Source organism: Monodelphis domestica, chromosome 5, assembly GCF_027887165.1.
Source record: "Monodelphis domestica isolate mMonDom1 chromosome 5, mMonDom1.pri, whole genome shotgun sequence".
Lineage (NCBI taxonomy): Eukaryota > Metazoa > Chordata > Mammalia > Didelphimorphia > Didelphidae > Monodelphis > Monodelphis domestica.
The window spans coordinates 54,428,287-54,456,031 of NC_077231.1; the positions used below are offsets into that span (position 1 = coordinate 54,428,287).

At 36.6% G+C, this 27,745-nt stretch overlaps 1 protein-coding gene across 5 annotated transcripts; it reads right to left on the reverse strand.

Annotated features, from left to right (window-relative positions):
- On the reverse strand, nucleotides 1-27,745 carry NAP1L1 (nucleosome assembly protein 1 like 1). 5 transcript variants are annotated; one of them, XR_008912091.1, is made up of 15 exons: nucleotides 27,477-27,618; nucleotides 13,503-13,544; nucleotides 12,061-12,146; nucleotides 11,168-11,270; nucleotides 9,900-10,041; nucleotides 9,307-9,387; nucleotides 8,930-9,058; nucleotides 8,287-8,358; nucleotides 7,851-7,990; nucleotides 6,710-6,855; nucleotides 6,584-6,603; nucleotides 4,618-4,740; nucleotides 3,638-3,670; nucleotides 3,078-3,399; nucleotides 1-2,360 (listed from the first exon to the last, which is right to left on the reverse strand). XR_008912091.1 is itself a non-coding variant. In XM_056798468.1 (15 exons), the coding sequence occupies exons 2-15, from the start codon at nucleotides 13,517-13,519 to the stop codon at nucleotides 2,325-2,327; spliced, it is 1,179 nt and encodes a 392-aa protein (XP_056654446.1). In that variant the 5' UTR covers nucleotides 13,520-13,544; nucleotides 27,716-27,745; the 3' UTR covers nucleotides 1-2,324. The 5 variants fall into 5 exon arrangements, 4 of the variants coding, with proteins under 4 accessions (XP_056654446.1, XP_056654445.1, XP_056654443.1 ...); XM_056798468.1 differs by lacking the exon at nucleotides 27,477-27,618 and adding an exon at nucleotides 27,716-27,745 and having other exon boundaries at nucleotides 3,078-3,128; XM_056798467.1 differs by having other exon boundaries at nucleotides 3,078-3,128; nucleotides 8,930-9,055.

A 27,745-nucleotide genomic window follows, 5' to 3' on the forward strand; every position in this document is an offset into this window, starting at 1 on the left:
TTCTGAAAAACATGTCAAAATTTATTAGGAATCTTTGAATACATTCAAATATAATTTCAGCAGACGGGAATCACATTGTTTACCCTCTCCTCAGATTCCACTGAGTCTCTAGGACCTTTTCTTCAGAATACCTACCACCATGACCCCCATTATTTGGTCACTATGCAAGTGTGGCATCATCCCTGACAATTGCTTCATGTAACTAAAAACAATTAACCATTTAGTCCTCCATTTTTTAGCAATAAGTTTCTCATTCAAAAGGGCTGTATAAAACATTGCAATTTTGAAACTCTTTTAAGTTCACTCAAATGGGATTCTACCTGTTGAAGAAAAATGGAAAGGCGGGGGGAAATTGATCAAAAGACAGAGTACAGAGAAACAAGTGAGATCAAATTTAGATCATAGATCATCAAAATTAAGCTGACAGTAAAAATAACAAAGGACAAATAACAAAAGATTTATCGCAAAGATCTATCCACAGCAAATTTTCATACAGTAATTCAATGTGTTCAGTTAAGGATTTCCAGAAGTTATAATTAAATGTTCTGAAGTGAAAAATGAATGGCACAATGTAAATACCAAAATGTTTGCTGCATATTACCGCAAATCATGCTGGGGGGGGGGGGGGGGGGCGCACAAGAAGCTATTATCATATTAAAGAATGAAACAAATATAATTATCTTAAGTTCTTGGCCTTCCCTTTTTTTAGGGGGAAAATTCACTAATGGACTTCACCGCCAAGCCTTGAAATAAATCAACCCTTCTCCCCACCCCCCAAATAACAGTAATTAGCCTGAGGTATTTTAGTATGGCTCTTACTTTCCCATATTTCATGAAGGTTTCTTGGAAAAGGAATGCATTACTATCATTAAATCCAGAATGTCCAAATGCTTTCATATAGCCCACAGTCCTAATTCTAACAGGAGCCACAAAGATCCACCACAAGAATGTCTTTTGAATAAATCTAAGACAGAGGTACTAGCCATTGGTTTTCCAGTCTGAAAATCATAACCCTGGTTCAAACAAAGTGCTAAATATAACACATACACAATAAAGTTTAAATTTCTGACCTTTTAATGACCAAGAACAATTTTTATATAATGTAACTTAATAAGCCTCAACACTCTTGTGAGGTAGGTAAGTAAACAATATCACCCATTTAAATATATGGGTAGATAGAGGTATGAGTAAATAATATACTCACATATTAAGCAAAGGATTGGAATAGAAACTCTCTCCCTAGCTTCAACCCCAAGATCGCAATAAATTTAAATTGAACAATAATGATCTTTAAGGGTTATGACGATTTAAAATTTTGTCCACTGGTTCATTCACATATCGTTGCATATTAGTAGATATAGGACTGCTTTTTAGTCTGGTTCCTTCTTCCAACTAATGTCCATCAGTTAAAATTATCAATGTAGACCTCCCAAAGTGTCAAATTAAGACATTATCCTGCGAGGACTAACATTTCTGCTTGGTAATTTAAATTTGCAACAAAAGAACCTGAAATGGGCTTATATCAGGTGGTATAAAGGATTGTTTTCAGTGAAGGTGCACCACGATACCACTAAGAAAAGGAAAGATGCTTTCAATTTAAATGGACACGGTTACACAAGTATAAGAGGACGCTAACTTCTGAAAATACTAGGTTTTATTCACACCCCAGTGGTAAACAATAACCTTAATAGGATGACTAAGTTTCTTTGTAGATCACTATGTCACATTAAAATACAAAAATCCATAAACAAGCAGACAGTTACGAACATTAGATGTGGTCTTACTGGAAATTCTTAACCGTATACTAGTCTCTTCTCAAATCAATTTTCAAAATGTCTCCTAGTTAGTACAAGTCACTGCATTTCTCTAACAAAGTAATGAAGGCACAGCTAGTGCAAGCAGACTTAAACCCATTCAACTACTGGGCTGAAAAAATACTTTGGTTGGTTCTTCAGAAGGATTTCTTTTTTCTAAACCAATATTGGTCTCAAATAACAGTTTGGATAATTTTTGCAGCTGCAGTCTCTAATAGCTACATGACAAAAGACTTCACAAGAACCAAACTATGTAGCAATGGACATGCGTTAGGGGATTTACTGCATTCTACATATCCGGCAGAAATTATACTATTAAAATGCTAGGTAGAATGAACCTATAATTTGAACTGGTTCTTAAACGTTCATTTTTTCTTTTTTTCCTTTTTTAACAAAAATTGTTTACTTGATTCTACCAAGAAAATACAAAACATAAGGCTGTAAGTAACTACTAGTTGTGTTTAGGCTGGGACAGTGCAGTAATCCTCAAGGCCACAGCACACACTGCTCTCACTGCTGCTTGCACTCGGCTGGGTTTGGATCTTTCTGTTGAAAGGAAGAAAGAAAACACTAGTCACGGCCACTTTTCTGCAGAATTCTGTGTAGCTATCAAACACTGCTTTTCCCAAAAATAATTCCTACAATTTTTGATTGGGGGAGAGGGGTATAATAACTCCCAAGACAGTTAAGGCCATTAAATCACTCAGTCATAATTCATGATAAAAACAGATACACAATGGAGGATGGAGAGTCCCATTTCAAGGTGATGGTAATTATGTATCACAGCAGGTTCCCCATTAGTCAAGGCATAATCCTTTTTAGAAACCTCAGGTATCAATTTGCTCACTGGACTTGATCTAATATTTAAATGACTTATTGAGAATAGTAGAGGGATAAAAGGAAAGTTTTTTACTTTGCCACAAGGGAACAGTTTAAGCAATAGATTAAAAACAAGAAACTTAACCTACAAAGGATCACTCATTAACAATAAGACCTTAAAAACATTTTTGCATATAAATATTAAATTTAGATCATAAGCATAAATAAAAACCAAATTTTATCTGCAAACAGCATTTTTCATACAGAATTATTCACAGAAAGTTCAATAACTTTCTTCTAGAAATCAGTACCATAAATGTCTACTTTTAAAAAACCCAGTTCACAGGAAAACTCAGCCTTTATAACAGAAAAGAATTTAAAATGAAACAAAAACATCCAATCGCATGATTATTGAGACAGGCACAAAAAAAAAATTCCTCTCACCTTCGGATCATATTCTGGATCATTTTCCTCATCAGCTTCTTCTTCCCCTTCCTATATTAAAGTTCAAAATGCATCCATGAAGTAGGTACAGTAGAAGAAATTTCATAATGTAGGCAGGTTAATCTAAATTATAGTATAGGTCAACAAGTTTTCATCATTACAAGACTTTGATGAAAAATGCAATTAATCTGAAAGCTTCTAATATGAAAATTTCCCAACACAACTCGAGACACATCCAGTCTGCTTTTATTGAAAAGATTTACTGCAGCCAACGTTGAAAAAATTTACTGCAGCTTTTGACTTCTTCAAAGAGCTGATAACCCTGCAGCAGAACAAAATTTTTAAATAAAACATTGTTGCTGATAGTTTTGTAGCTTATCTACTATATACATATACACAAGTATACTTTTACCTGTAGAATTATATATTTGGATTAAAATATATTCCTTTTTTGTTAAAAGTAAATGTTATACCAAAAACCTTAATGCTATTTTGATATATATTCAGACAAAGCAAATCATGAATCAAACAATTTAGCTATCTGGTCTTGTAAATATTACCTCATCATCAGCCTCTTCACCTTCTTCATCATACTAGAAAAAAAAAAATTGTTTATTTGAATATGGTGGCGTTAAAAGCTCCCAGAACCAAAGCATTTGAAGGAATCCTACAGGCCACCTAGTTCAAAATCTCACCTAAGTAAAGCTATCCTCTTATCACATACTAGCAATGCTAGTTCTACACAAAAAGGAAGACTATTCCCCAAAGCCATTCACCGGATAGAGGTAGAATTGGTTGAGTCATCAAAAAAAAATGATGGGCCCCTAGGTAGAGGTCATCTAGTCCAACCTTCTTCATAAGGAAACTAGCTCAGAAAAAAGGAAAACCCAAGTAAAAGTTGCTAGTAAGTCAACTAACTTTAGAACCATTCAGTTTTCAATAGAGGACTGCAAGATAATCATTTTTCTGATAATTATTAATTATTCAGTGGATGAAAGTTGTTCCCTATCTATTTTTCTTGTCAATGTTTTAAAAAAGAAAGGTGTATAAATCAATTCTAGGAAAACAGCTAGGTGGCTTGGTGGATTGAAAGCCAGTAACTTGAGGGGGGTAGGAGGGTGGGGATGGGGGGTGGGGGGGGTCTTAGGTTCAAATCTAGCTCAAGATAGAACTTTGTGATTCTAGACAAGTCGCTTCTAACCCTTAATTGTCTAGCCTTTACAACTCTTCTGCCTTAGAACCAATGTGGAGAGATTTAAACAAAAAATGATTACATTTTTGGAAAATTCTAATTCTCCTGAGTGTTGTCTTTGATGTTGATGATGGGCATCTACAGGACCCAAAAAAGATCAATCATCTTTGTCCATCCTATTGCCCTAAAGAATGGTCACAATTCAAGCTACAATTCACAAGAGGTAAGGAAATTTCACAAACAGAATAGGTAATTTACTGTTATCTCAGTTACTGGATGCACTGGATCTCAGAAAGATCTTGGCCTCCAAAATAAGAATTTTACTGGTCAACATTCATCTTCACTTACATCATCATCGTCATCTTCAATAGCTTCCCCTGTGAAGTATAATACTGATCTTGGGACGATACGCTCACGTAAAAAGTGACCAATCTCGAAATCTGCAGCAAGGATAGCCTCTGCATCATCATCCTATATTAGCAGACAACACTTCATAAGTAAAAAACAAAAAAACATACGAGTAACTTCATTATTAAGCAATCTGCACATACAGGTGGGATGTCAGCTACACCAAGTGTACATGGCTAACTTTGTTAACATTTTCTTCAAAGAGCTGGGATAGCACAATTTAAGACTTAGATATACCTTTTCCCAAATTATTCTCAAGCCAAACCACATACAACTCAAAAATAATGGCAAATTTTTTTAAATGGTGAATTAAATAACATTTTTAATTTAATCATCTGAATCAATGCTTTGAGCCAATAAAAAAGGGAGAAAGGCTGATGCTTCAACTAACAACAAAAACTATTTTTAAAGAAGTCACAAAAAAATAATGTGCTCACACTTTATAAAGGTCAAATAGATACTTCACTTTGTTCTTCAGAGACTTCTTACAATTAAGACAAAGAACGAGGGCAAAATCTCAAGATAACTTTTCCTAAGTGCATGGTTATGAGACAAACAACAAAAACATGATCTTGGCATACAGTTACTTATGGGGGATGGGTGAAAGGAGGAGACAAGAAGTTAAAATTAGCATAGCAGTTGAGAAAGACAAGTAAAAAGGGGGCAGAAGATAATATCAATAAGTAAGCTGCCTAACCAAGTATATCTAGCTCCAATTTAAAAACCCAAAGAATGGCAGAATGGTAAAAGAAAGCATCATTTAATGATCCCACTGTTTCATCAACCATTCAATTCAAATCATGAATTCTCTTTTTAAGGACTATATCTTAAGGTTTAAGAATATGAAAGTAATAGACCTGCAAAAAATTATTTTTTTATCTGCTAGGGCATTAAGTTCTATTAAACCAAGAAGCTAAAGGACTATCACATCACTTAATATAAAGATTTTAAGATGATTATATAAAGTGCCTGAAAAGGAAAATCCAAGGCAGATACAGCTAAGTGGTATGCATATGGTTTTAAAAATAATTAAGTTCAAATAATGAAGTGAAAAAACTTATAGAAGTGGAGTTAATAGCAAAAACAATTTCTGAAATGTACAGATCACAGGCCTACAATCAAATTGATAAAAGATTTTCATATAGTCCTCCCTCTTAGTTACTAAACAAAAACATTCCAAATATAAATAAGTTTAATAATGCTAAAGCAAGGGGAAGATTTTATAAAGGAATGAAACTGTGATGGATAGTACACTTATAACAGGACTTTCCACAAAATGGGAATTTCTTTAAAATGGTCAAGTGAATAAAAAGAAAGCATTTTGAAAGGATGGATACTGCAATGACTGCAAATTATTTTAGGGCTGTATTCCACCTAAAAATATCAAAAGATGATGACTATCAAAAACGGCAGTTTCATCAATGAAAATTAACTTTTTGAAATCTTTTCACCAAACCCATCCACCTCATATTAAAATATTGCTACATCCAACCTCTATCTGTCTAAGTCTACTCAAAGCTCCTGAGAATCTCTCAGGATTCAGCAGGGGTCACCACAGCATCTGAGAACTACTCCAAACTTCAAAACTAAGATTGGCCCAGACACATAAGTACTTGGAGAACCAAACATTCAATCACCTTCCCATTCAGAACATAATTTCCACTGAAATGAAGCCCAATCATTAAAAGGAAATGTTATTCTGTCCAGGGTGAACATAACCCTTGCAATATAGCATAAAAGCATTCTAGTTTCTGAACAAACTATTTCAGAAAACAAGAGTTTCTCCATAGAAATAAATGGTACCAGAAAGTATAAAAGTTTGGGAAACAAAACTGGAACAAACATCCTTTGGAAACTTTTCAATCTCTACAGTTTTACATTACTCAAAGAAAACAATTCAACTCACCAGGTCTCCACTCTCGGGAACTACAGGTAAATGGCAAAGAGATGGAAAGAAAGAAAAAAAAAGTAAGACTATATAGACTATAATAACACAAGCATCCACCCAATCCCAAATTAAAGCACTGTTTACCTTCAGGAGGAGAAAAGAAATTGAAAAAAGAATCATTGGAAACTGTTTTGGTCACAGTTCGAACAGTCCCACGTCCCTTGTGTTTCTGTTTCTTCTTAATAGTTTTCAAAGTAACATTTTTCCCTTTCTTCCAGTCTACCTGACACCTTTGAGAAATAAGGAAGTTTTCATCACAATTATAATACTAAATTCTTTTTCTAATCTTTTAAAAAACATAAACTACAAAGCAAATATGATTATGGCTTTTATGAGAACAACTTGACATTGGCAATTAGCTTAAATCCATATCAGAATAATAAAAACGTTTCTTCTATGAGTACTTTTTTAGAAAAAAATCCTTCCCATCTGTCTTAGAATCAATATTGTAATTGTACTTAAAGCAGGAATAATAAAGGTTAGGCCAACTGGGGGTTAAGTGACTTGCCCAGGGTCACACAGTTGGAAATATGTAAGGACAAATTTGAATCTAGGACCTCCCATCTCCAGGGCTGGCTTTCTAGTCACTGAGTCACCTAGAATCCCTTAGCAAGCATTTTTACAAAACAATTTCTTTTTAATTTGACTAATTCGTTTAACTGTAATTCACCTAACAACTAGGAAGGAATTGTACTGTTAGGTGGAATACAAATCAGCCAACCAACAGGAACTTATTAAGCACCTACCTACCATGTCCTAGATACCAGGAATATAAAGACAAAATAAATCAAATCAAAATTGCTTTCCTCGAGCTTACATATTCTACTGGGGAAAAACATGTATACAGAGGTATATACAAAATAGTTTGGGGAAAGGAGTAAAGAGATCAAAAAAGACCATGTAGAAAAGTCTGGGCAAAGCATATAGACTATTATTTAAGGAGACTGATTATACTATTATTAAGATGCTGACAGGACAAGAAATCACAAATATAAGCCCACTTCTGAAATACTAGTATTCAATTATGGTAAAAGATATTTCTTTATAAATACAAGTAAAACAAAAACATTTAATCATATTTTTCTATGTTTACATTATTTCATTTTCTTTCCCCTCTTTTCTGCCTTCCCCCCCTTCCCAGATCCAATAAGCACTTCCACTAGGTTATACAGAATTTATCACTTATACCTATTTTAAATGTTTTGAAGCATCAAAATAATCTCACCCTGTGCAACTCATAATTTCTGGTCCATCAAAGGAAAAGGGATCAGAATCATCTGGCTCTGACCGCATACGATATGTCTTCATCAACACCTCATTTGTGAAATATTCGTTGGGTTCAAAGTGAAATTCTAATGTAAAACTCTAAAAATAATTATTGCAAAGATTAAGATGTTAATGTTTTGTTTCCATCCCATTAAATGAAAGCCTTTTGGACTTTTAAATCAATTTTATTTTTATTTCACTTGAAATTTCAAAAATGGCCAAATACTAAGAAATTCAGGTTCTATACTAGTCTTACTCAATTTTCACAAGAACTTAATTTTCATACATCCTAACTCTTACTTACAAAGAGTATACTTGTGTACACTCCCCACCCGCCAATATCCCATCTAGCAAACTCCAAATTAAGATTATAGTATTATTCTTAAATTATTTACCATAGGCTGTCCAGCATCTGAGAACTTCACTTTAATATCTTTCAAATGCTTCAGAATAGGTTCATCATGTTCCTTCAAGTAAAAGGAAAAGGTAGTTTTCAAAGTGGAGTTGAATAAAGAAAATTTATATAAGAATTGTTTTTCCCAAAGAAATAATTAAAATTGATCACCACAATAATTAATCTTATTATTTTATTATCTTCTTAATGCTTAGCCAGTCGATCATATGTAGGTGCTTTACTCAGACCAAGAGATGGTTGTTAAAGAAGGCCATAAAGTGGACAGATAAGTTTTGAAAACTCTTTCTACCCTTGACAAAGCAGAAAGTATGGGTACAATCCATTCATCCCCAACAATGGCTCAGATGTCATGATATTCAGGAGGCAAGTAGCTGTCACTAAGAATACTGAGTTATACAAAAATAAAATCTAACACAACTGGTCTTATGGCACTAACCTATGACTTTTTTTAAAGCCTTAAATCAACACCAAACCAATTTTTATTTAATTTAGTCAAACACAAAACATTAATTAATATCTCTTTCAATGTGTCAAATAAATGGTGATATGTTAGGCAGATGCTAAACTACTTACTGTAATTTTATCTAAACCTCCCGGGCATTTGTACTATGAATTTAAGTTACCTGAACCATATCACTGAGCAAGTCAACATTTTTAAAAACAGTCAGCCAAAATTCAGGAATTCCTTTAGGGTCTTCTTTTTCTTCATCTTTTTTCTCCTCTTCAAGCTTGGCCTTCTCTTTCATTTCCTCCTTGAAAAAATACAAGTGTTACTTACTAAGCTTAATTACTCTGTCTGGCTTGGCTCACTTTTACTTTCCTCCCAATCAAAAAATAAAACAAGTGAGGCAAAATAGTTTTGGAGTACATTTTTGTCTCATTATTAAATGTGACATCACTTGTTGTAAACCTCTAAATTCACAATTTTGGTTAAAGTATGTTTAAACATGCTATCACCTTAATGATTAAAAGTTGTATAATTCTAACAAAAAGTACTCACTGAAATTTCTTCATCATCATCAGGTTTCCACTCACATTCTTCCTCTGTAGGTTCATAAATTGCATTGATGATTTCACTTCTCTGAAATGATTAAACCATTTCGCCTTTAAATTTAGTTTCCAAACTTTCCTTCCATTTTAGAATCATCAATGTATATTGGTTCCAAGGCAGTGGAGCAGTAATGACTATAGGCAATGAATGTTAAGTGACCTGCCCAGAGCCATGCAAATAGGAAGGATGATCCCATCCCCAGGCCTGACTCTCAATCCACATAAGTCACCTACCAGCCCTCTATAATTTTCTATTCCTAATGGAATTACTTCATTTGTAAGAGTCACTGCCACACACAGTCTTTTTTCTCCAGCAGCAACCCCATAAAATTTGGGATTCTTTTCCCCTTTGGGCTCACTAAAAGACCAAGATACACTGGACTCTTATCCTTTTATCAATGGTATCACCAGGCACACCATAATAACCACTTTGACATTAGGTCAAGAAACTAAAACATTTAATTCTGTTAACTGTAACTAAAAGCACAAATTTCCTCTTCTTAATATTGTACATATTGGATAAGACATGACAGGATACATTACCTTATCAAAAAGTGGCTGGTAAAGAACAGCGTACTTTCTTTCAAGAGCATGAACTTCCTCATAGAACTTGGCTTCTATCTGTGCACATTTCACCTGAAGGTTTTTGAGGGCATTCACCCGTCGCTTAACTACTTTTGGCAAGCTAAAATGTTTAAAGAGAACCCACTGTTATTCCACTGTTCATTTAATTCCTTTTCTTATTTATAACCAAATGAAACAAATTATGTCAGTTCAGCAGTCAATGTACCCAAAATACTAAAAGATTCAACTGCTACCCCAGAAAAAAGGACTCTTACTCATTCATAAGGCTCCACTAAAAAAAAATCAAGATGAGGTAGATGTTTTGGAACTGATTTAGCCAACAACAGAATGCTAGGCAATTCATATAGAACTGTGATTTTTTTAAATGAATTTTTAGACCAGTTAAACACAGTTAAGAAAATATTAATATTCAATTATCAATGAATCGGTAATGATTAGAGAACAGGATTACCACTAAGAACCAACTAAGTCAAAAAATGTTTGATTATAAATGTCCTAAAATGTTATTTTCCTTTCAAAAGTGAATAGATATTTGCCTTACAAAATAATTACATTTCATAGATAAAATTGGGTTTTCCCCTGGGTATATAACTTTAGAGACATTTGGCCAATCATACAAGGAGAAAGGCTTTCAATTTAGCAAAATAACTTATAAGTAACTTACTCATTATCTGTTAAGATATATCAGAACCATTCCTTTTCTGGCTCTTCTTTCCATCATCATCTTAAGAGAATAGTTTCCCCTTACATTTCGCATATACTTTTTGTCATGGACAGAGGAAAGCCAAAATCTCCCTCAAGTTTCCAAACAAATTCATTAACAAATGAGAGCCATATAGCAGGCAAAACAAAACAAAAACATCCCTAGACCAAAGTCAAGTGACTACAATTTCAGCTCTACTGTAAAACTAGCTTGCTTTCTTTTGGTGAGTCACTTAACCTCTTTGGCCTCAGTCTGTAAAAATGAGAAACTAGATCACCTCAAGCCCTTTTCTGTCCCCATAATTTCTTGATCTCAGGCTGTAATCCTACTTTCTAAGACCCACTAAACTTCAAAGGATTGTTGACATTCAAGTTACTTAAATTGACAGCATTAAAAATCTGTCCTTAATCTAGATGCTAATTAAATTCAGTCTTTTTAAGATCATCCAGATATGGTACTCTTTAAAAAAGGCTTAACTGTACTATACCTATAGCATAATAAGCATCAATTATAGAGCATATACCTCTCAATGTATCCAGTAGATGTTCCCACTAAACCATCCAATCTTTCCTGAAGAGCTGCAAGAATTTGAGGATTCTGCATCATCTGAACAGTCAATTGACGAGCTAAATAGCGCAAGAAGTAATTTTTAAAAAATTATTATAACTGATCCATAGATTAATACAATTGCAAAGTTTCCCAGAAATCTAGAGTATAAGAAATCCAAGCTTAGTAAAATGAGCATTAGATTAATGAAAAACACAATGGGAAAGTCATCCTGAATTCTGCCAATATACTCATACCAGTTTTGAAGACCAAATTATTCAATGCCAATTTAATGCTTGAATTTTATTGATAATTGCCAACATGAATTTAGAAATTATATCAGCAAATTGGCATTGTCAGAATACATTCTTACCTTTTATGTAGAAGAAATCAAGACAGTATCTGGCTAAAAGCTGAACTTGTCAATTTTTAAAAACTCATCTTTATAGAATATTTGGCTTCCAAGAGGTGAGGGAGGAAGGGGAACCATCTGAATCCACAACCTTAGCCAGGATGCTAAACTCAGAATAAGTAATCATCTCTTCCTTTAGTTCTTCCACTAACCCAGCCAGTCCCTCACTATGAAGTCACAGAATAGATACTACCTTGCTTTGGTAGGAGTTTCTCTCTCTATACCATGAAAATTATAGGTACAATTCAAAAAGGAAAAAGAACATTTAAAAAACTCAGTCCAAAGTTATAATTAGGGACATGCAATGGACTTATGTTTCACTCCATTCTTTAATGTGGCCAAATGCCCCCAACCAAATGAGGTTGAGAGTAGAGACAATTATGATAAAGCAGTGGCATTTTGCATCCCACTGATACAGGTTTTCAGAAATAGACTTCCATCAAAAGTTAAGGTACTACCTTTGCTATTTGCATCTTCACCAGTTTCTTCTTCTTCTACTTCTTCAACATCCTCCATATCTTGTTGGTCAAGTTCAGTTTCTTTGCTGTAATTTATAATTGACAGATTCAAATTTACATGGACTAGGGAAAAAATGCTCAAAAATTCATTCCCCATACTAAAAACCAGTCTTTTCTGAGTCACACACAACAGGTTAACTTACAAGATGGTGCAAAGTTCTCCCCAGTCTTTTGTGCTAAATCCAAGATTTACTTGCTACTTCCTGACTTAAAGGAATTAAGTGGTTACTCTGGGGGATACCTTATACTGGGCAATTAAGGAAAAACTGCACTTTAAGGAGAAGAATCCTGCCTTAGCCTCCTTATTCTTGGACAAGTGCTGAAAGAGAAGTGTATTTTATTCAAAGAGTTTGCAAGAAATTTCTTTGATATTCCCTCTAAAATAGGGTTTCTGAACCTGGGATCTATGAATAAATCCAAAATGTCTGTGAATTTTAATATATATCTATTTCCTTTGTAATCCTATGGGTTTCATGCAGTTAAAAACAATTCAGGGGAAGAGGATTAATTAAACTGTCAATAAGGTCGATTACACACAAATTGTTAAGAACACTTGGTCCAGGGCAATTTTCCCCAATCACTGTTGGAACTAGTCCATAATATAAAGATAAGCTACACCCTTTATAGTATCCCACCATCTAGGACTACTTCACAACCTTTTTCAGTTTCAAATCAGATGAAGATGAGATAACCATGAAAATGAAAGGAAAGGGGATGCCTGTGTATACAAGGGGTAATCATAAAGTCTCTATAATAATAATAATAATAATAATAATAATAATAATAATAATAAAGATGAGGCTCTTGAGCAAGGACTTTCATTTTTCAAAGGCTTTGTATTTCTAGCTAAATTGCAAAGTACTTGTGGCACACAGTAGTCATTTAATAAATGCCTAATTGATTTAAAATATCTTCCAATTCTCAATGTTTGGAATCACTTTAATTAAACAAGACAATGTATTTGGGGTATAGGGCAACAAGTGTAGGCAGAAAACTTAGTCAATGCGAAAGCTAATAAATTACCAAGTAATGTATAGGGGGAATCTTTTTACCCTTATTTTCTTGGGAAATGCTAATAGCACACCAATAGAACCACTAAGAATATGGGAAAATAAAGCAACCTATTACTATCAGATAAAGCATTTTAAAAGTATTAGGCTTTATTCAGAAAACACTTTGAAAAATAAAAATGAATTCACTTAACAAACTCAATTTTATTGACCAGTAGATGTCCAGCACTTTGCTAGGAATAAGCATTTATCCAATAACTTAGTAACTAAAATAATCAGTTATTCGTAACTACTAACAATTAGCCATTTTCACACTACTACTATAATAAAGGTGGACTCAATTTTTTTAGAGTAAAGAACCAAATTACTTACTTGTCAATATCTGCCATGTTGTAAGACCTCCAAATATGAGATCTATAGAAAGAAAGGAGTGTTAAAAATATCCTTGAACAATAAAGAAAAAAAGATATCCTGAAAAAAAAAAAAAACCCAACAGACTTAACTTTGTAATTGCCCTGGGAAGTCAGGACTCAACATGTTATAGCTAATCTCAGACCCAATATCTATAGCAATTTTCATAAGTAACAATCCTTAAGACTTTTGGTAAGCCACCATAAGATCAATCCTATCATCTTGGGACCTGTACCTGTTTCGTTAAGTTCCCTAGATTGACCAAAAAAAAAGTTCTTCTCTCTCAGACAAAATTACTGGGAAGTAATTATAAAAGAAAAATAATGATTTGTTGTTCCATATTCCTAGCCTAATTCCTATATGTACCCACTTTGTAAAGAGATAGTCTAGTCTCCTTAGGAGCACAGGTCCACTATTAAAGTAAAAATTAGAAGAGTAAGCTTTTCTCAAAAGTATTTCTTTAGGACCTACTTTGAGAATGTCACCAAAAAAAAAAAGAATGCTGGTTTTTATTAATGGGTTCAAGTTATCTAATGTATAACAGAATTTAAAACACTTGCGTTCAAGTCCTAATAGTGTAATCAACAAGTCCCTTAATGTCTCAGTGTCCCAAGTTTCTTACATAGATAAAATCAGAGGTCTAGCTTAAAAACATTTGTTGACAGCAGTTCAATTTACTTGCTCTGTGCTTGCTCTTGTTAGGTTTGAACTTTTGCCTTATCTTTCTAAGAACCAGGCTTACTTATCACTTACTAACCATCTCCATTCCATGTCATCACACTGTATCCAGTTTGACTCAGGTCCCCTTTATGTGCAATTTTTCCTATTAAAATGTAAGTACCGGGCAGCTGGGTGGCTCAGTCGATTGAGACTCAGTCAACACAGGAGGTCCTAGGTTCAAATCTGAACTCAGAGACTTCCTAGCTGTGTGACTCTGAGCAAGTCACCTAATCCTCATTGCTTAGCCCTTACCACTCTTCTGCCTTGGAACCAATATACAGTATTGATTCTAAGGCAGAAGGTCTTAAGGGCTAAAAAAAAAAGTGTGTGTGTCCGCACGTGCGCACACACATGCACACACACACACACACACACCCCTTGAAGGTAGAGTCTTACTTGTTGGTGGTCTTCCTATGTCCAGCACTTAGCATAGTGCATGGCACATATAAGTGTTTAATAAATTCTTAAACTAGTTATCTATGCTACTGGATAAAGGAAAAAAGATCCAGTTAAGGCTATTGTTTATATTCATGTCATTCACTAAAGTGAAAACTGATTAAAACTAAGCAACCATTAGAAATTAACCCTTGGATTAAAATTTTGTGGTTTCTTTTCTATCTTATTTATAAGAACACTTCATTTGGAGGAACAATCAACTAAAAAAAAACAATTATTAGTTTACTACATATTAGATGAAAGATGGATGATTCTAACTCACTACCATTGCTGTTTTATAACTTTGTCTTCAAAGTAATAATGATGTATAAAACGTTTGAAACTCCTTAAATCAGAACAGGTTTTAAATAAATTATAAAATGGCAAAAAAAGATAACACCTCATTTTAGAAAACATAGCTTATACAGAACTATGAATATATGTGCAGTTAGGCAATTACAAATCACTATACAAAAGAAGGGAATACAAATGCTCACCTAAATAGAAAAGAATTTTGTGTGCCACTGAGTATTAGGCATAGGTATTGTAAGTGTCCCTAAGGCCAATATGAACAGAAGAGATCATTCTTGGCTACTGGATAAATTGAGGCAATATTACAATATTAGTATCTCCACTACAAACACCAAATCTACAGCTTTGTTACAGATGGGAAAGCAGGTTGCAAAAATGGTTGTCCTTGCCAAGCTCAATTACATTAAACTCCTAAAGTACTCTGGGCATATATACCCAGTTCAAAAAGCTATTCTGGAGAATCCAATACATCCTAATATTCATAAACCGTCTTGTCTTGCTTGGCAAAAAGTAACATATATAACAAAAAAAACTTTTATCTGCATGCCCTTGTGAAGAATAAATAAAAGCATGCTAAACATTTAACAATTAAACTTTTAACAAAAGGGAGGGGGTCCTGGGGCATGCTAAGCATATGATCAGACAAACAATGATGGGAACTGTGGGTTTTACCTGTTTTTGTCATAAGGTAAAGTTGGGAAGAGGGGAAGAGGAGAGGAAGAGATCTATTTAAAAAAAGGCACCAATACAACTTTTCATTTAAAAGTATATATGACTTAGAAATTTAAATGCACTATACAGCAAGCTTAGCCATCTTGTATTCAGAACTCTGAATTTCTGTTCTGAATACAAGATACTAAAGCTAGTATGAAGACGAGGGCAGAGAGAGAGCATTGAACTACATTGAAAAAAAGCATTGGTTACATGTCAAAATAACATTCTTGGGGCAGCTGGGTAGCTCAGTGGATTAAGAGAGTAAGGCCTAGAGACGGGAGGTCCTAGGTTCAAATTTGGCCTCAGACACTTCCCAGCTGTGTGACCCTGGGCAAGTCACTTGACCCCCATTGCCTAGCCCTTACCACTCTTCTGCCTTGGAGCCAATACACCGTATTTACTCCAAGACAGAAAGTTTAAAAAAAGAGAAAAAAATAACATTCTCAAGAAAACAGTAAAATATGCTCATTGGAGCTGCTATTATTTGACAATGACACTGGTAATTCTGGCTCCTCCCTTTGGTTAGACTGGCCCAGGTCTACAACAATGGAAATAAAATCTGACAGCACCAGGAAGAATAGATTGAAGAAGAGTTGAGAAGACCCGAGTAGTAATGAAGCCACTCTACTACCACAAGAAGAAGGAAGTAAGAAAAAAAGGGACAAAGCAGAAGAGATGCTCCAGGGTAAAAGCTTATAGGACCTGGTACCTGAATGAATGAAGAGAGGATCAGATATAAAACAAGATGGAGTCTAGGTAACAAAAACATGGGTCAGAAAGAGAATCTTTAGAACTGGTAAGAAACAAATGTGAAGCTTAAGACAAATATGAAAATTCACATGGCTATGTCTTAACTAAGAACTATTGCTAATGCAAAGCTTGGGAGGTGTGAGTGAACTGCTTGAAACTTAAACCAAGAATTTATGCAGATAAACAATGTTATAAATGGTGCCTAGTTGTATACAAAAAGCTTGACAATAAAGCTGGAAGTTCTGAGCTGTTCCTGAATTAAGAATATCCTCACAATAAAGAGAACAATATGGTGGAAAATTTTAGAGTGAAAGATCTAAAATTAAAGCCAAGAATCCTAGGTTCAAATACTATTGACAATTGCTATCATGACCTTGGTAAATTGCTTAATGTCTCTTCACAACTCCTTTCTCTTCCCCCATGGATTGGTAAGAACCCACCACTCAAACCTTATATACATACACCACAGGATTTTTCAATAATGCCATAAGCCTCTTGAAGGTTTCCCAAAAGCCCAACAGGTTGCACAAAGTAGGTTGCACTGTCTTGCTGTACACAAGGCTAGTTCTATGACTAGCAAATTATTTCTATACTGCCAGAATTTGGGTCATGATGTCATGTTCAAGGCTATGTTCAATTTTGAAAGTGTAGCAAATATCTAACACTGTGGAATAATCAGGAATTTCAGAACCTAGGAGCAAAGAGATTGTATATCCTTTAAAATACTGCCTCCATCCACAGCTTCCAAACTACAAAGTCTAGAGTCATACCAGTTTTGCTTCCCACATCTTGCTAATAATAATCTTAATAAGAATAGGCATCTTAACTTATTACTTGGAAATCATCTAGGTGGCAGCGGGTTTTACCAAACTGTCCTGGACAAAGTATTTTACAAATAAGTAAAGCAGTGCACAAATGACAAAATTAATCATTTCTCTTTATTCAACTAATATTTTTCTCTTTGGCATATGGTTCTTCAAAGATAAATAGAGGTGTATATTTAATTGTTTAAAAAAGAACTAGAAATCCCACTAATAATTTGCTCAAAGACAAAAGAAAGCAGCAGAAGAAAATACCAGACTATGACAATAAAATCAAACCTGTAACAAAAAGGTTAATGGAAAATAGTAGGGAATGTTACCAAGCTGTTGTAGCCTTTTTGTAAATAGAAAATATGAGGCTAGAAGAAAAATGCAGTATTCCACAAAAATTAACCCTTTTAAACCAGGCTTTGTCAATCAAAATACTCTAGTACTCCAAATATTTGCATTTTCCATCTCTCATCATTAGTGCTGACAGGACAAATTATCTTTGCTATTCTACCAACTCAGTCCTCGAATAAATTTTCAAAAACCAAATACAGCTTGTATTTTAAAAGCCTCAATATCAATACAAGTGTCTTGGTATTCCAAAGCTATTGTCTTCTACAATATATAAGCCTTTTGAGGTTTTTGAGGTTTTTTTTTTCTTTTTTGTTCATATAGTCCAGCACCAAGAACATAAAAATCATCACTTAAGTTAGGGCCTATATATAGACAAGGCAAATGGTTTTATATTGTAATTGGAACAAGCATAAGGAATATATAGAGAGAATAAAGAGCAAGGTCTGTATGGAAGGCTGTAGGAAAGAAGAGATTAAGTATAGTTTATAGGGATTAAGACAGGTAACCAATTAGGGATTTTCTAGTAGCAACAAGGGCCCAGATGTATACCAAACTTATGCCATACAGTAACAACTGTAGCTTCATTGAGTAGTATGGAGAAGAGGTGAATAATAGGAGCAAATGTAGACTGGGTTTGGTATGGGATGAGTAGTAATAGCACAGGGGAATTTTTTTAAACTGATGACCCTGAGTAGTTGAAAAGGATTGAGCCTGGGAATTTAGTATACTGAAGTCAGAGCAGAAGCCTAGGATTACAAATCACTAAAGGGACAAAAATGGATTTAGAAGGAATGAGACATAGAGAAGAAATGAATGAAAGGTAGTAAGAACCAAGCAGAGGAATGTGAATTCTTTAATAAGAACTGAAACGTTCTGGAGTTTGAAAAAACATTAAATTAATAAGTGTGCAGATCCCCAAGATGAGGGCACAAGTTGAGAGAATGAGAGCTGAATTCCTTGAGAACAGTACAAGAATGACTTCAGTGGTTGGCATACAACAGGCACAATGACTTGAATAGGGCAGAAAATCTTGACAGGATTAACTTTAAGGAAATAATTTCTGGACAACCACAAAGAAAGTCTAAAAATGACAATGGGGAGCAAGAAGTTTTCCAACTTCTGCTCCAAGTCCAGTATGTATGTCAGTTGTATTACTTAAGGTACATCCAGGATGAGCACTGGAATCATGAGTCTTGAATATCCAGTTCCAGGTTACCCTTTCCTTAATCTGTTACTTTATTTGTATCTAGATTGTCTAATAAAAGATATTTTCAGGTGTTTCACTGTTAAACTGACAATGTGCTTTAAAAACATGGTAATTACAAATAATGTTTATATACATTATCTCACAATTTAGTAGGGTCAAGATTTTGTTTATCTTTTTTTCCCCTCAAAAGACCTATCAATTCCCTAGACCACTCAATTGGCTACTTAGGTTTTCAACAAGATCCTCCTTTATGAAACAGCTTGCCAGAGACAACTTGTAAATCCTCATCCAAACTGATCTCTTGCCTACCAATCTTACTAAATTTGAGATTGTTTTCTATGGTTTTATTATGGCTGGTGATGCTTAGAGTTTAATACATATTGTAGTCACAAACCATAATAAAGAGTTCACACTAGGCATTATGGTTTGATTACATGTTATTTCAGCATCACTGAAAGGAAGGTGCTATTATTCCCAATTTATAGATGTGGAAACTGGGGTTGACAGATATTAAGTTACTGAGGTGTCTTGAGGGAATACTGAAGGAACATCTTCCTGATTCCATTGTGAGCACTCTATGTTCTATACCACCTCAACTCAGGGCATTGTGTTCACATAAAGAATGCTTCTCAGCATTAGTATCTGAGGGTAAATTCTATGATGCTTTCTGGTTAATCTGTTTTGAATATAACAAATATCCTTAATAAATCATGACTTTTAAAAAATGTTGGGGAGTGTAAGGGGGAGGAAAAAGATGTTTTCTGAGTCAGAAGGCACCTATTATCTTTACCAATATTTAATAAACAATAAATGCATTCATGATTTTCAATATTATTCTACATGTGATTCCTGTGGTGTTAATAACCCTATTGATCCCCAGACCACCCCTTCATTATCAAAATAGGGATTATGGAAAGAAGGGAGAAGAATGCATTTTCTTGCTTTCACTGTACACATTAGCAATATATATAATAATGACAAAAGTCCATATCTCTCTCTGACTGGCTGTTTCATGGTAGTGACTGAATTGCCATTTCTCTCAATATCCTCCAACCTAAGACTCACTGTAAATAGGGAAACCTCCAACCCTCTTACCTTCATTATCTTTCCTGTTTTACCCCTTGAGAATCAATCCCCACCAAGAAATACTTAGAAAATGCTTTCTTCTGATTCAACTATTTCCACAATTCAACACTCCTCAACATTTCCTAAGTAGAATGATCCCAGAACCTAATTTTCCAACCTAGAAGGGAGATTTCTTATACAGTGGCTAGCACTGGTTGCTGCTCAAGATCAAAAGTTTAGGCACTGGGTCTTCTGGAAAGAGGATCTTCTACAGTTGGAAAAACAAAGAAGGGATTAAAACTATGATATAAAGGATGTAGGAAGGCAGGATTTGTTGGGGTAAAATCAGGAAGTGACAAATCTAAAAAAGACTGAACAGGAACTTTGAGAGGGATATAACTAACTGAAAACTGTCAAGGAGTTTGCTCCAAAAACAAACACAAATTCAGTTCCTTTCCAGAGAGGACATTTAAGGGCTTATGTGCTCTTATATGTTCTTAAGTTCCTTCTAAACTTTCTATGGGTGTGAAATAAAGGTTTCCTCTACCCTGTGTGCATGTTACTTTGGGCACTTATACAGAAACCCTAGGTTTAAATCTTGCCTGATATTACCTTGACCTTCGGCAAGTCAACCTAATTCCAGATTCCTCAGGAGGGAATTGGACTAAATGACCTCTAATATTCCTTTCAGCTCTAAATCTACGATTTTATGAAATCTCTCCAAGTTCCCTTCTCTCCACTTACACTACACCAAATTAGTTCAAACCTCCATCACATCTCAATTGGACCATTATAACAGCATCCTGATCAGTCTCCTTGGCACCAATCCATCCTTCGTGTAGCTGCCAAAATAAATCTTTCAAATGCAGGAGTCTGAAGAGATCACTCCCCAGCTCTCAAAATGTTGTTCATCCTTCATTTTCAAAAAGGACCAATGATATCAGGAGGTAATGTCCTGACTTGCACATGACTTAGACTGAAGTGAGGCAGAGGTGCACAAAGTCATAAGCCTCACTCTTTCTTCCAGCCACTTAAATCCAGAGAAAGACAAAAGTCAGGATGACTGGGGATGGCCTGGGATGCAGTAGATGACCTTGGTGCCTTTAATGTCTGACCATGCTCCACAGCACCTCTGCTTTGGCTGCCTTCCTGGCCATTGGAACAAACTGTTTTTATCTGCCTATTCTGCCAGGGAAGTCTTCACATGCTAGGGGATATCAGGTTGCTAGTGAGGCTCAAAGAAGATATTTATTAAGTTCTCAGCATAGTGCCTGGTACCTAGTAGGTGTTATGTTAGCGTTAAGCATCTATTAGATGCTTAATATGTTTATTAGACCCTACCTATCTAGATTTCATTTTTCTCCCGTTATACTCTTAAAAAAAGTAACCCAAATTTCTCCATTCTCATTCCATGACCTGCTTCTATCTTTGCATAGGCTGTGGCCGCTGCACATGTTACAGCTTCTTGGAACCACAGCTGGAGTTGAATAAAAGGTAGACACCAAAAGTGAGTGACCAGCCCAGAGAACAGTATGGTAAGCCCTCAGACCAAAAGTGCTAATCCTCACTGAACACCCCAAGGCATAAAATGTAATCTCTTTATACTTCAGGAAATCACTTTAAAAGACTGATATATATTAATTTAGGTCGCCAAGGAATTCAGCTATGTAATTCCTAAATGAAAACTCAAGTCAGCAGTCAACCTTTTATGGAGTTTTTAATTACAAACAGGAGGAAGAAAGGTATGAGAGAGAGAGAGAGAGAGAGAGAGAGAAAGAAAGGGGAGAAAAGGAAATAGGGCTTAAATACCCCCTCTGTTTAGGCTGGGCCAAAAGGCCCAAGCCCTTAGATAGCTGAGGCAAAGAAAAGGGATCAGTCCCTATCACTCACGTGACCAAAATGGAGAAACAGTCTCAGGGCCTCCACCTCCAGCCTCCTTCAGAGCAAGCCCTCCTCTCAGAGCAACCTCTCAGAGCAAAACCTCTCGAACCTCCCTTCAGTCCTCCGACCCGCTATCTTTTAAGGAAACCATCTAAATTCCCTCCCCTCAGTTCTCACATCTACCAATCACTGTCCATGTCTCCCCTGTGCCAATGGTGGCTCTAGCTTAACCCAGGACTGCCCAGGTCTGCCCCTCTTTGCACATGTCTGTTGAAGGTCATATTCTCAAATAATTAAATTTTGATCATGCTGCAGCCCTTCCTAAATCCTGTTAGGACTGAGTAGGGTGGAGACTAAGTTCCAAGACCTGGTTCTGTCATTCCAAGTATCTCTATTGTATCAATTCTAAAATCAATCATGACTCAAAGAACTTCCTGTTCTATGCTTAAGCATAGGTCAAAGCCCTTTCCATTGTTCAGCAAAAGGTTTCTGTCCTAAAGTAATCTTAAGTAGGGAGAAGGACCCTCCCATGCCAAGGGGGGTTCACATTCCAATAGACTATCAGTAGGAAATTTTTCAAGTATGAAATTTCCTAAAGGTGAAATTTCCAACATTTATAAATCTAAGAAATTTTAAGGTTTACAAGAGGCCTACCTACCACAGGCTTGAGGCAGTTTCTTTCAATTTCCAATTTGACATGCATTTATTTTCTAATCAAATGCGACTTCTGGCTATTCTCCAAATTCAAGCTAATAGCTCATTCCTAAAAAGAGCTCCCTGGTCTCAGATTCTTAGAATTCTTCTCTTCCTTACAAAGCACAAGTAAAGAAATTCCTCTCTTCTAAGAGACCTCTCTCCTACCCCTTCAGGTTAGAGGATTCTTTCCCTCTTTCAAAAGGTTTTCAAACAACACTATCTGTATCACTCTTTTACCCACACAACAATCTTGCACTTTGTCTGTGTTTAAGTTGTATTCTTTACTCCTCCCAATAAGTTTCCTAATTGGGAGTGACTATACTAGTTAAATTTTTGGACTGTAAATTTCTTATAGTCAACAACTCTTCCAAATGATCTACTAGCATGTATTGCTTCTATGATGTTGCCTACATGAAAATTTGAAGGAAATGTTACATTTCAATTAGATGTTAACTGCAATTCCTCCCCCCCCCCCATCCAAGTTCAGATTCTCCCTCCTCCCCTCTCTGAAATCTATCCAAGGACCCAATGTAAAGAACAATTGTTCTAAAGTAGCTTAAAGGGGGGGAAGTATCTTTAAGGATATCTTAAAACACTTGGTACCTCAAATGTTTTAATTACATTTTGTAATTGTACAATTTGTAAAAAAAATTTACATCAAGACAAATGTCTTAAAACGTTTACATGTGGCATTTACAGGCTTATATCCCTGCTTCAACATCAAATTTTCATCTAACTTTTAAAACCCAGATAAAATGTCACCTTTAAAACATTTCCTGGGAGCAGCTAGGTGGCTCAGTGGATTGAGATCCAGGAGATCCTAGGTTCAAAGCTGTCCTCAGTTTCTTCCTAGCTACCTGGGCAAGTCACTTAACCTTCACTGCCTAGCCCTTGCCACTCTTCTGCCTTGGAACCATTGATTCTAAGGCAAAAGGTAAGGGTGATAATAGTCAATGCAAGAGATGAACTGAGAATCAGAGAATTAGGGTTACTTTTGCTAGAGTATAAGGGGAGAAATGTCAGATAAATCTTGGCTAATGACTGAGACAAGATTTTAACCCAGGTCTTTCCAACTGTAGATACTAGCACCCTAGGGCAGAGATGATTCAAATTAATATTAACTATAACATCTTTGATATTAATTCACTTTGCTAAATTAATAACAATCTTTTCAATTTTGTATCTATTTCTAGTACCTAGCACAATCCCTGGCACCCACTAGTCAATTTGATAAATATTTATTGATTTATTTATATGTACATTCCTAACAAAAGATGAAATAATCAACTCTGGGTTGAAACAATATAATTCAGTTCATGGTTAGTTAACGATAATTTTAACAAGCCTACTGTCAACGTGAATTTTCTATTTTCTAAAAAGTATCTCAATAAGACCCCTTTAGGTCTTTGATTCCCACACTATAAAATTTTCTTTTACAGACTTCCTTCATTCTAATTTTGACCAAGCTTCAATCCTTCCATTCCCTCTGCTGTAGTTTCTTGCCATGAAGTTCCAAAATCACAACTCAATAATAAATTGGTGAAATGCCAGAACTAGGGAAAAAGATGGCCAAATTCAGTAGAGGGAAAAGTCGATGAATCAATTAAAAGTTAAAATGTCTAAATTGCAAGCCCCATCAAGTATGGTGCATAATGAATCAAAGTACTAAGCATTAATGTACTTTGTGTTTGACACAAAGTGTTTGACAACATTTTATTTAAAGAAAACATACCAAGAATTCATGCATCTATCTGTCATTCTTGCCTAAGATGCTACTTTAGCAGGCATATGCTCATTCCAGCAATATTTTTACTGTTCAAAATATTCATTAACTCCTTGGAAATACCATCATTCTTTCTCTTAGAAGTTACCAGAGTTATTTTTTTTAAGTCAAAAACCATCAAGATACAAATCTGCTGAGGTTTACAGATTTAGTTCTGGAAAGAATAGTTGAGGACACTTAGTGTCATTCGCTTTTAAGGGCTGGAAATCTAAGGACAAGACTTTCCTAAAGTCACATAAGAAAATACCATTGCTGATCCAAAAGTAGCTCAATAACTGGCTTTCAAGGTAATTCCAAAATAGGAGTTTCAAAAATGTGGATCAATAGTCTTCTAAATATAACTTCAAATTGACTTTAAAAGTTAAGCAATTATTTAGGTATTCGTGGTCTAGTATGTTCGTTAAAAATGACCAGCTCTCATTTCTTGCAATTAGAACAAAGATTTGCTTACTACATTCAATTCCAGCTGTCTTAATAATATATCGAAACAAAATGCAGTAAATTGGTATTTCGTGAGTTACTTTTAATACAAGTTAGGGGTATAGGATCATAGGTTTAGTGCTGGAAGGAATCCCTTCACATTTTACACAGGAAAGAAAAGGCTGGGGGGGGGGGGGGAGAAACTTGTGACTAGGGTCACACAGCAAGTGTCTCAAGGATTAACAATACAAGTCTTCCTCACTCCAAGCAAGGCTGGCCTCCTATCCATTGCACCACCTAGCTGCCAAGAAAAAAATCAAGCAATTAAGAAAAAACAATTGTGTGTCTGAGGAAAGTTTAATCAGCAGGCCCAACAGTCATGCATTTGAATGACAAAACAGTCCCAAAACCTTTCTTCTAAATTATGTCTATCTTCCCTCAGATTCTAGTCATACTAGGCTTTCCTAGTAATGTATATTATGGTATAAGATAGTAGTCATATATATATATATACACTATATATAGATAAACAATCATTTTATATATGTATATAATCATTCATGGATGAAATGTTAATTTAAAACATGGTTTGATTTTATCAAGACATCAAACTTAACTGCAATCTTTGCATGAAGATTTGATCTGTCAAATCAACTCACAAGATCCCTTCTCCAACTACACAGCATTTGCAGCTAGTGAGTGAATATAGCTGCAGTCAAGAGCCTAAGGGTAGAGACACTAATTACCTGGCTAAGACTACATTAGGAAAATGTCTGTGTTGACATTCCCTAACAAAATTTTCAGTAAGAGTTGGCCTAGAAGCCAGGAAAAACCTAGGTTCAAATTCTAAGCCAGGGTAAGCCCCAGTCAACAACTCCATCTGACTTAAGCTACTGAGAAGGTATCTATCTGTACTGGTGGAAATTCTCTATATATTTAAAAAAAAAATTACAGCTCAAGTTTCACCCTGCCCTCCTCAAAGGGAACTGGTCATTCTAATTAGATATGAGAGACTAGAAGCAATATGGGAAGAATCAACCTGAAAAGGAAAAAGTATTCTAACTATATATTTCAAAAGTCCAGGTGATCAGTTCCTACCTAGAAGAGCAGAGAAAGCTATTTAGTCAATGGAGAATCAGCACTGGGTAGTGGCTAGAGGTTGCCTGGAAGCCAGAAAACTCAAGGCTTTCTTGGGAAATATATTGGCTATAAGCCCTGCAAGTGGCAAGTCACATCTCCATGCCCTTTGGGGACTTCACCAGGTGCTGACCTCGTAGCAGGGGATTTGCAGACCTGGACCACACTGGGACCAGTGAAATTACTGATCTATAGTTTCCTATACCTCAAAATGAAATCAACAACCTTCACATAACATAGATGGAGATTTTAGAGTTCATTCAACAGATGCGGCAACTGACAGCTTAGAGAGGTTATCCCACTTGTCCAGGCCACACAGCTTTATTAATAAGGGGGATTAAAGAAAAGTATAGGAAGGGCCTACCATTCACCCGGAAAAGCCCGTTTGCACAGTAACAAGTTCTCTACAACTTTACAGACGGATCTAGAGCAAGTTAAAAAGTTAAACCACTTGGCCAAGGATCACACAACCAAGGTATGTATAAGTCATGAACACAGAGCTTCCCAATTCAAGGTCCAGCACTCCACTTAGTAGTCACTGCTTCCCTTCCTCTGGGCATTCAACCATGCCAACTTGGATGAGGAGACAAGTACCCCAAACTTCTATTACTAGTTTTTGCCAGTATTGCAGGCCTTCCCTAGAATCTCAAACTGAAGTTCAGCCTGGCTAGTGTTTTACCAGTGTTTAATCAAAAGGTACATAGGGATGAAGTACTTTAAAAGTCAAAAAGGGTCTTTTTGGGGGGTGACGAATAGATTAGTGTAAGGAAGGGATGGGGAGGAGTCGGATGGGGAAAGAAGAGGCCTAAGATTGAGGGATGATCTGGAGGGGAAAGGGCGGACTGGGGAAACGACAGGAGGGGGAGAGATGAGGAAATGATGGGGGGAAGGGGGGAAATGGTAGTACAGAATGAAGTTAAGATGAAGGATGATGGGGGAAGATCAGGAGGGGAAGGGAGGATGGTAGGAGAAAGAGGGTTAAGATAAGGAGGGATGAAAGAGGATGATCAGGAAGGGGGTATGATCCGTGGTATAGAAGATAAGATATATAAGAAGAGGAAGAGAATCAGAAGGTGGGGGGAGGGGGAGGGGGAGCCGCGCTCCCGGGCGGGCGGACGGCGGCCATGCCACCACGTGTTGCAGGCAGCGGACAAACGTCGCCTCAGCCCCGACCCTAACTTTGCCGCCGTCGCTACCTCCCGGGGCTGCGGGATCGGGCAGGGAACAGTGCCCCACCCCGCTCCCCAACCGGGGTATCTAGTGCGGGAGAACCGCTCAGGCTGCGCCCCACCCACGGATTCCCACTGACACGCGCGCGCGCAAAACGTGCTCCCGTAGCCACGAGCAACCCCACAGCCGTCCTTCCCTCCCTCCCTCTCAGGCCACCCCGGACTGCGGACGGCCTGAGCCCAGTCAAGGGTGGGGCGGCCCTCACAATCCTCGCCCCCACCTCGGTCGGCCCTCACGAAGGGAGAGCAGAAGATTGGCCGCAACCGAGCCTGAGGCCCCGGACCCTCCCACGTCCGCGCGCGGGCGCGGCCCCGACCAGGCCCCGGCAGGGCAGCCTCGCTGGATTCCCCTCCCCCGCCATGGCCTGGCCCGGCCGTTGGAAGCCCCGTACACTCCCTCCCCTCTTGCCCCGCTTCCGTTACCCGCGGCTGCTGCGGGAACCAAGCGGCCGGAGCTGCGCAGACTGTGACTCAGGGCGGCGACGGCAACGGCGGCAGCGGCAACGGCGGGAGGAGACCTAGAAGAAGGAGGAGGAGGAAGAGAAGGAGGCGGCGCCCTGAGCAGATGGCGCTAAAAAAGACCCGAGATCGCGCCGCTCGCGCTCATATACAATTAGCGTCAGCACGTAGGTGCCCGTCACCCCCTCCCCTCCGGCGGTCACCTAGGCAACGCGGAGAGGGCGGGACAGGAG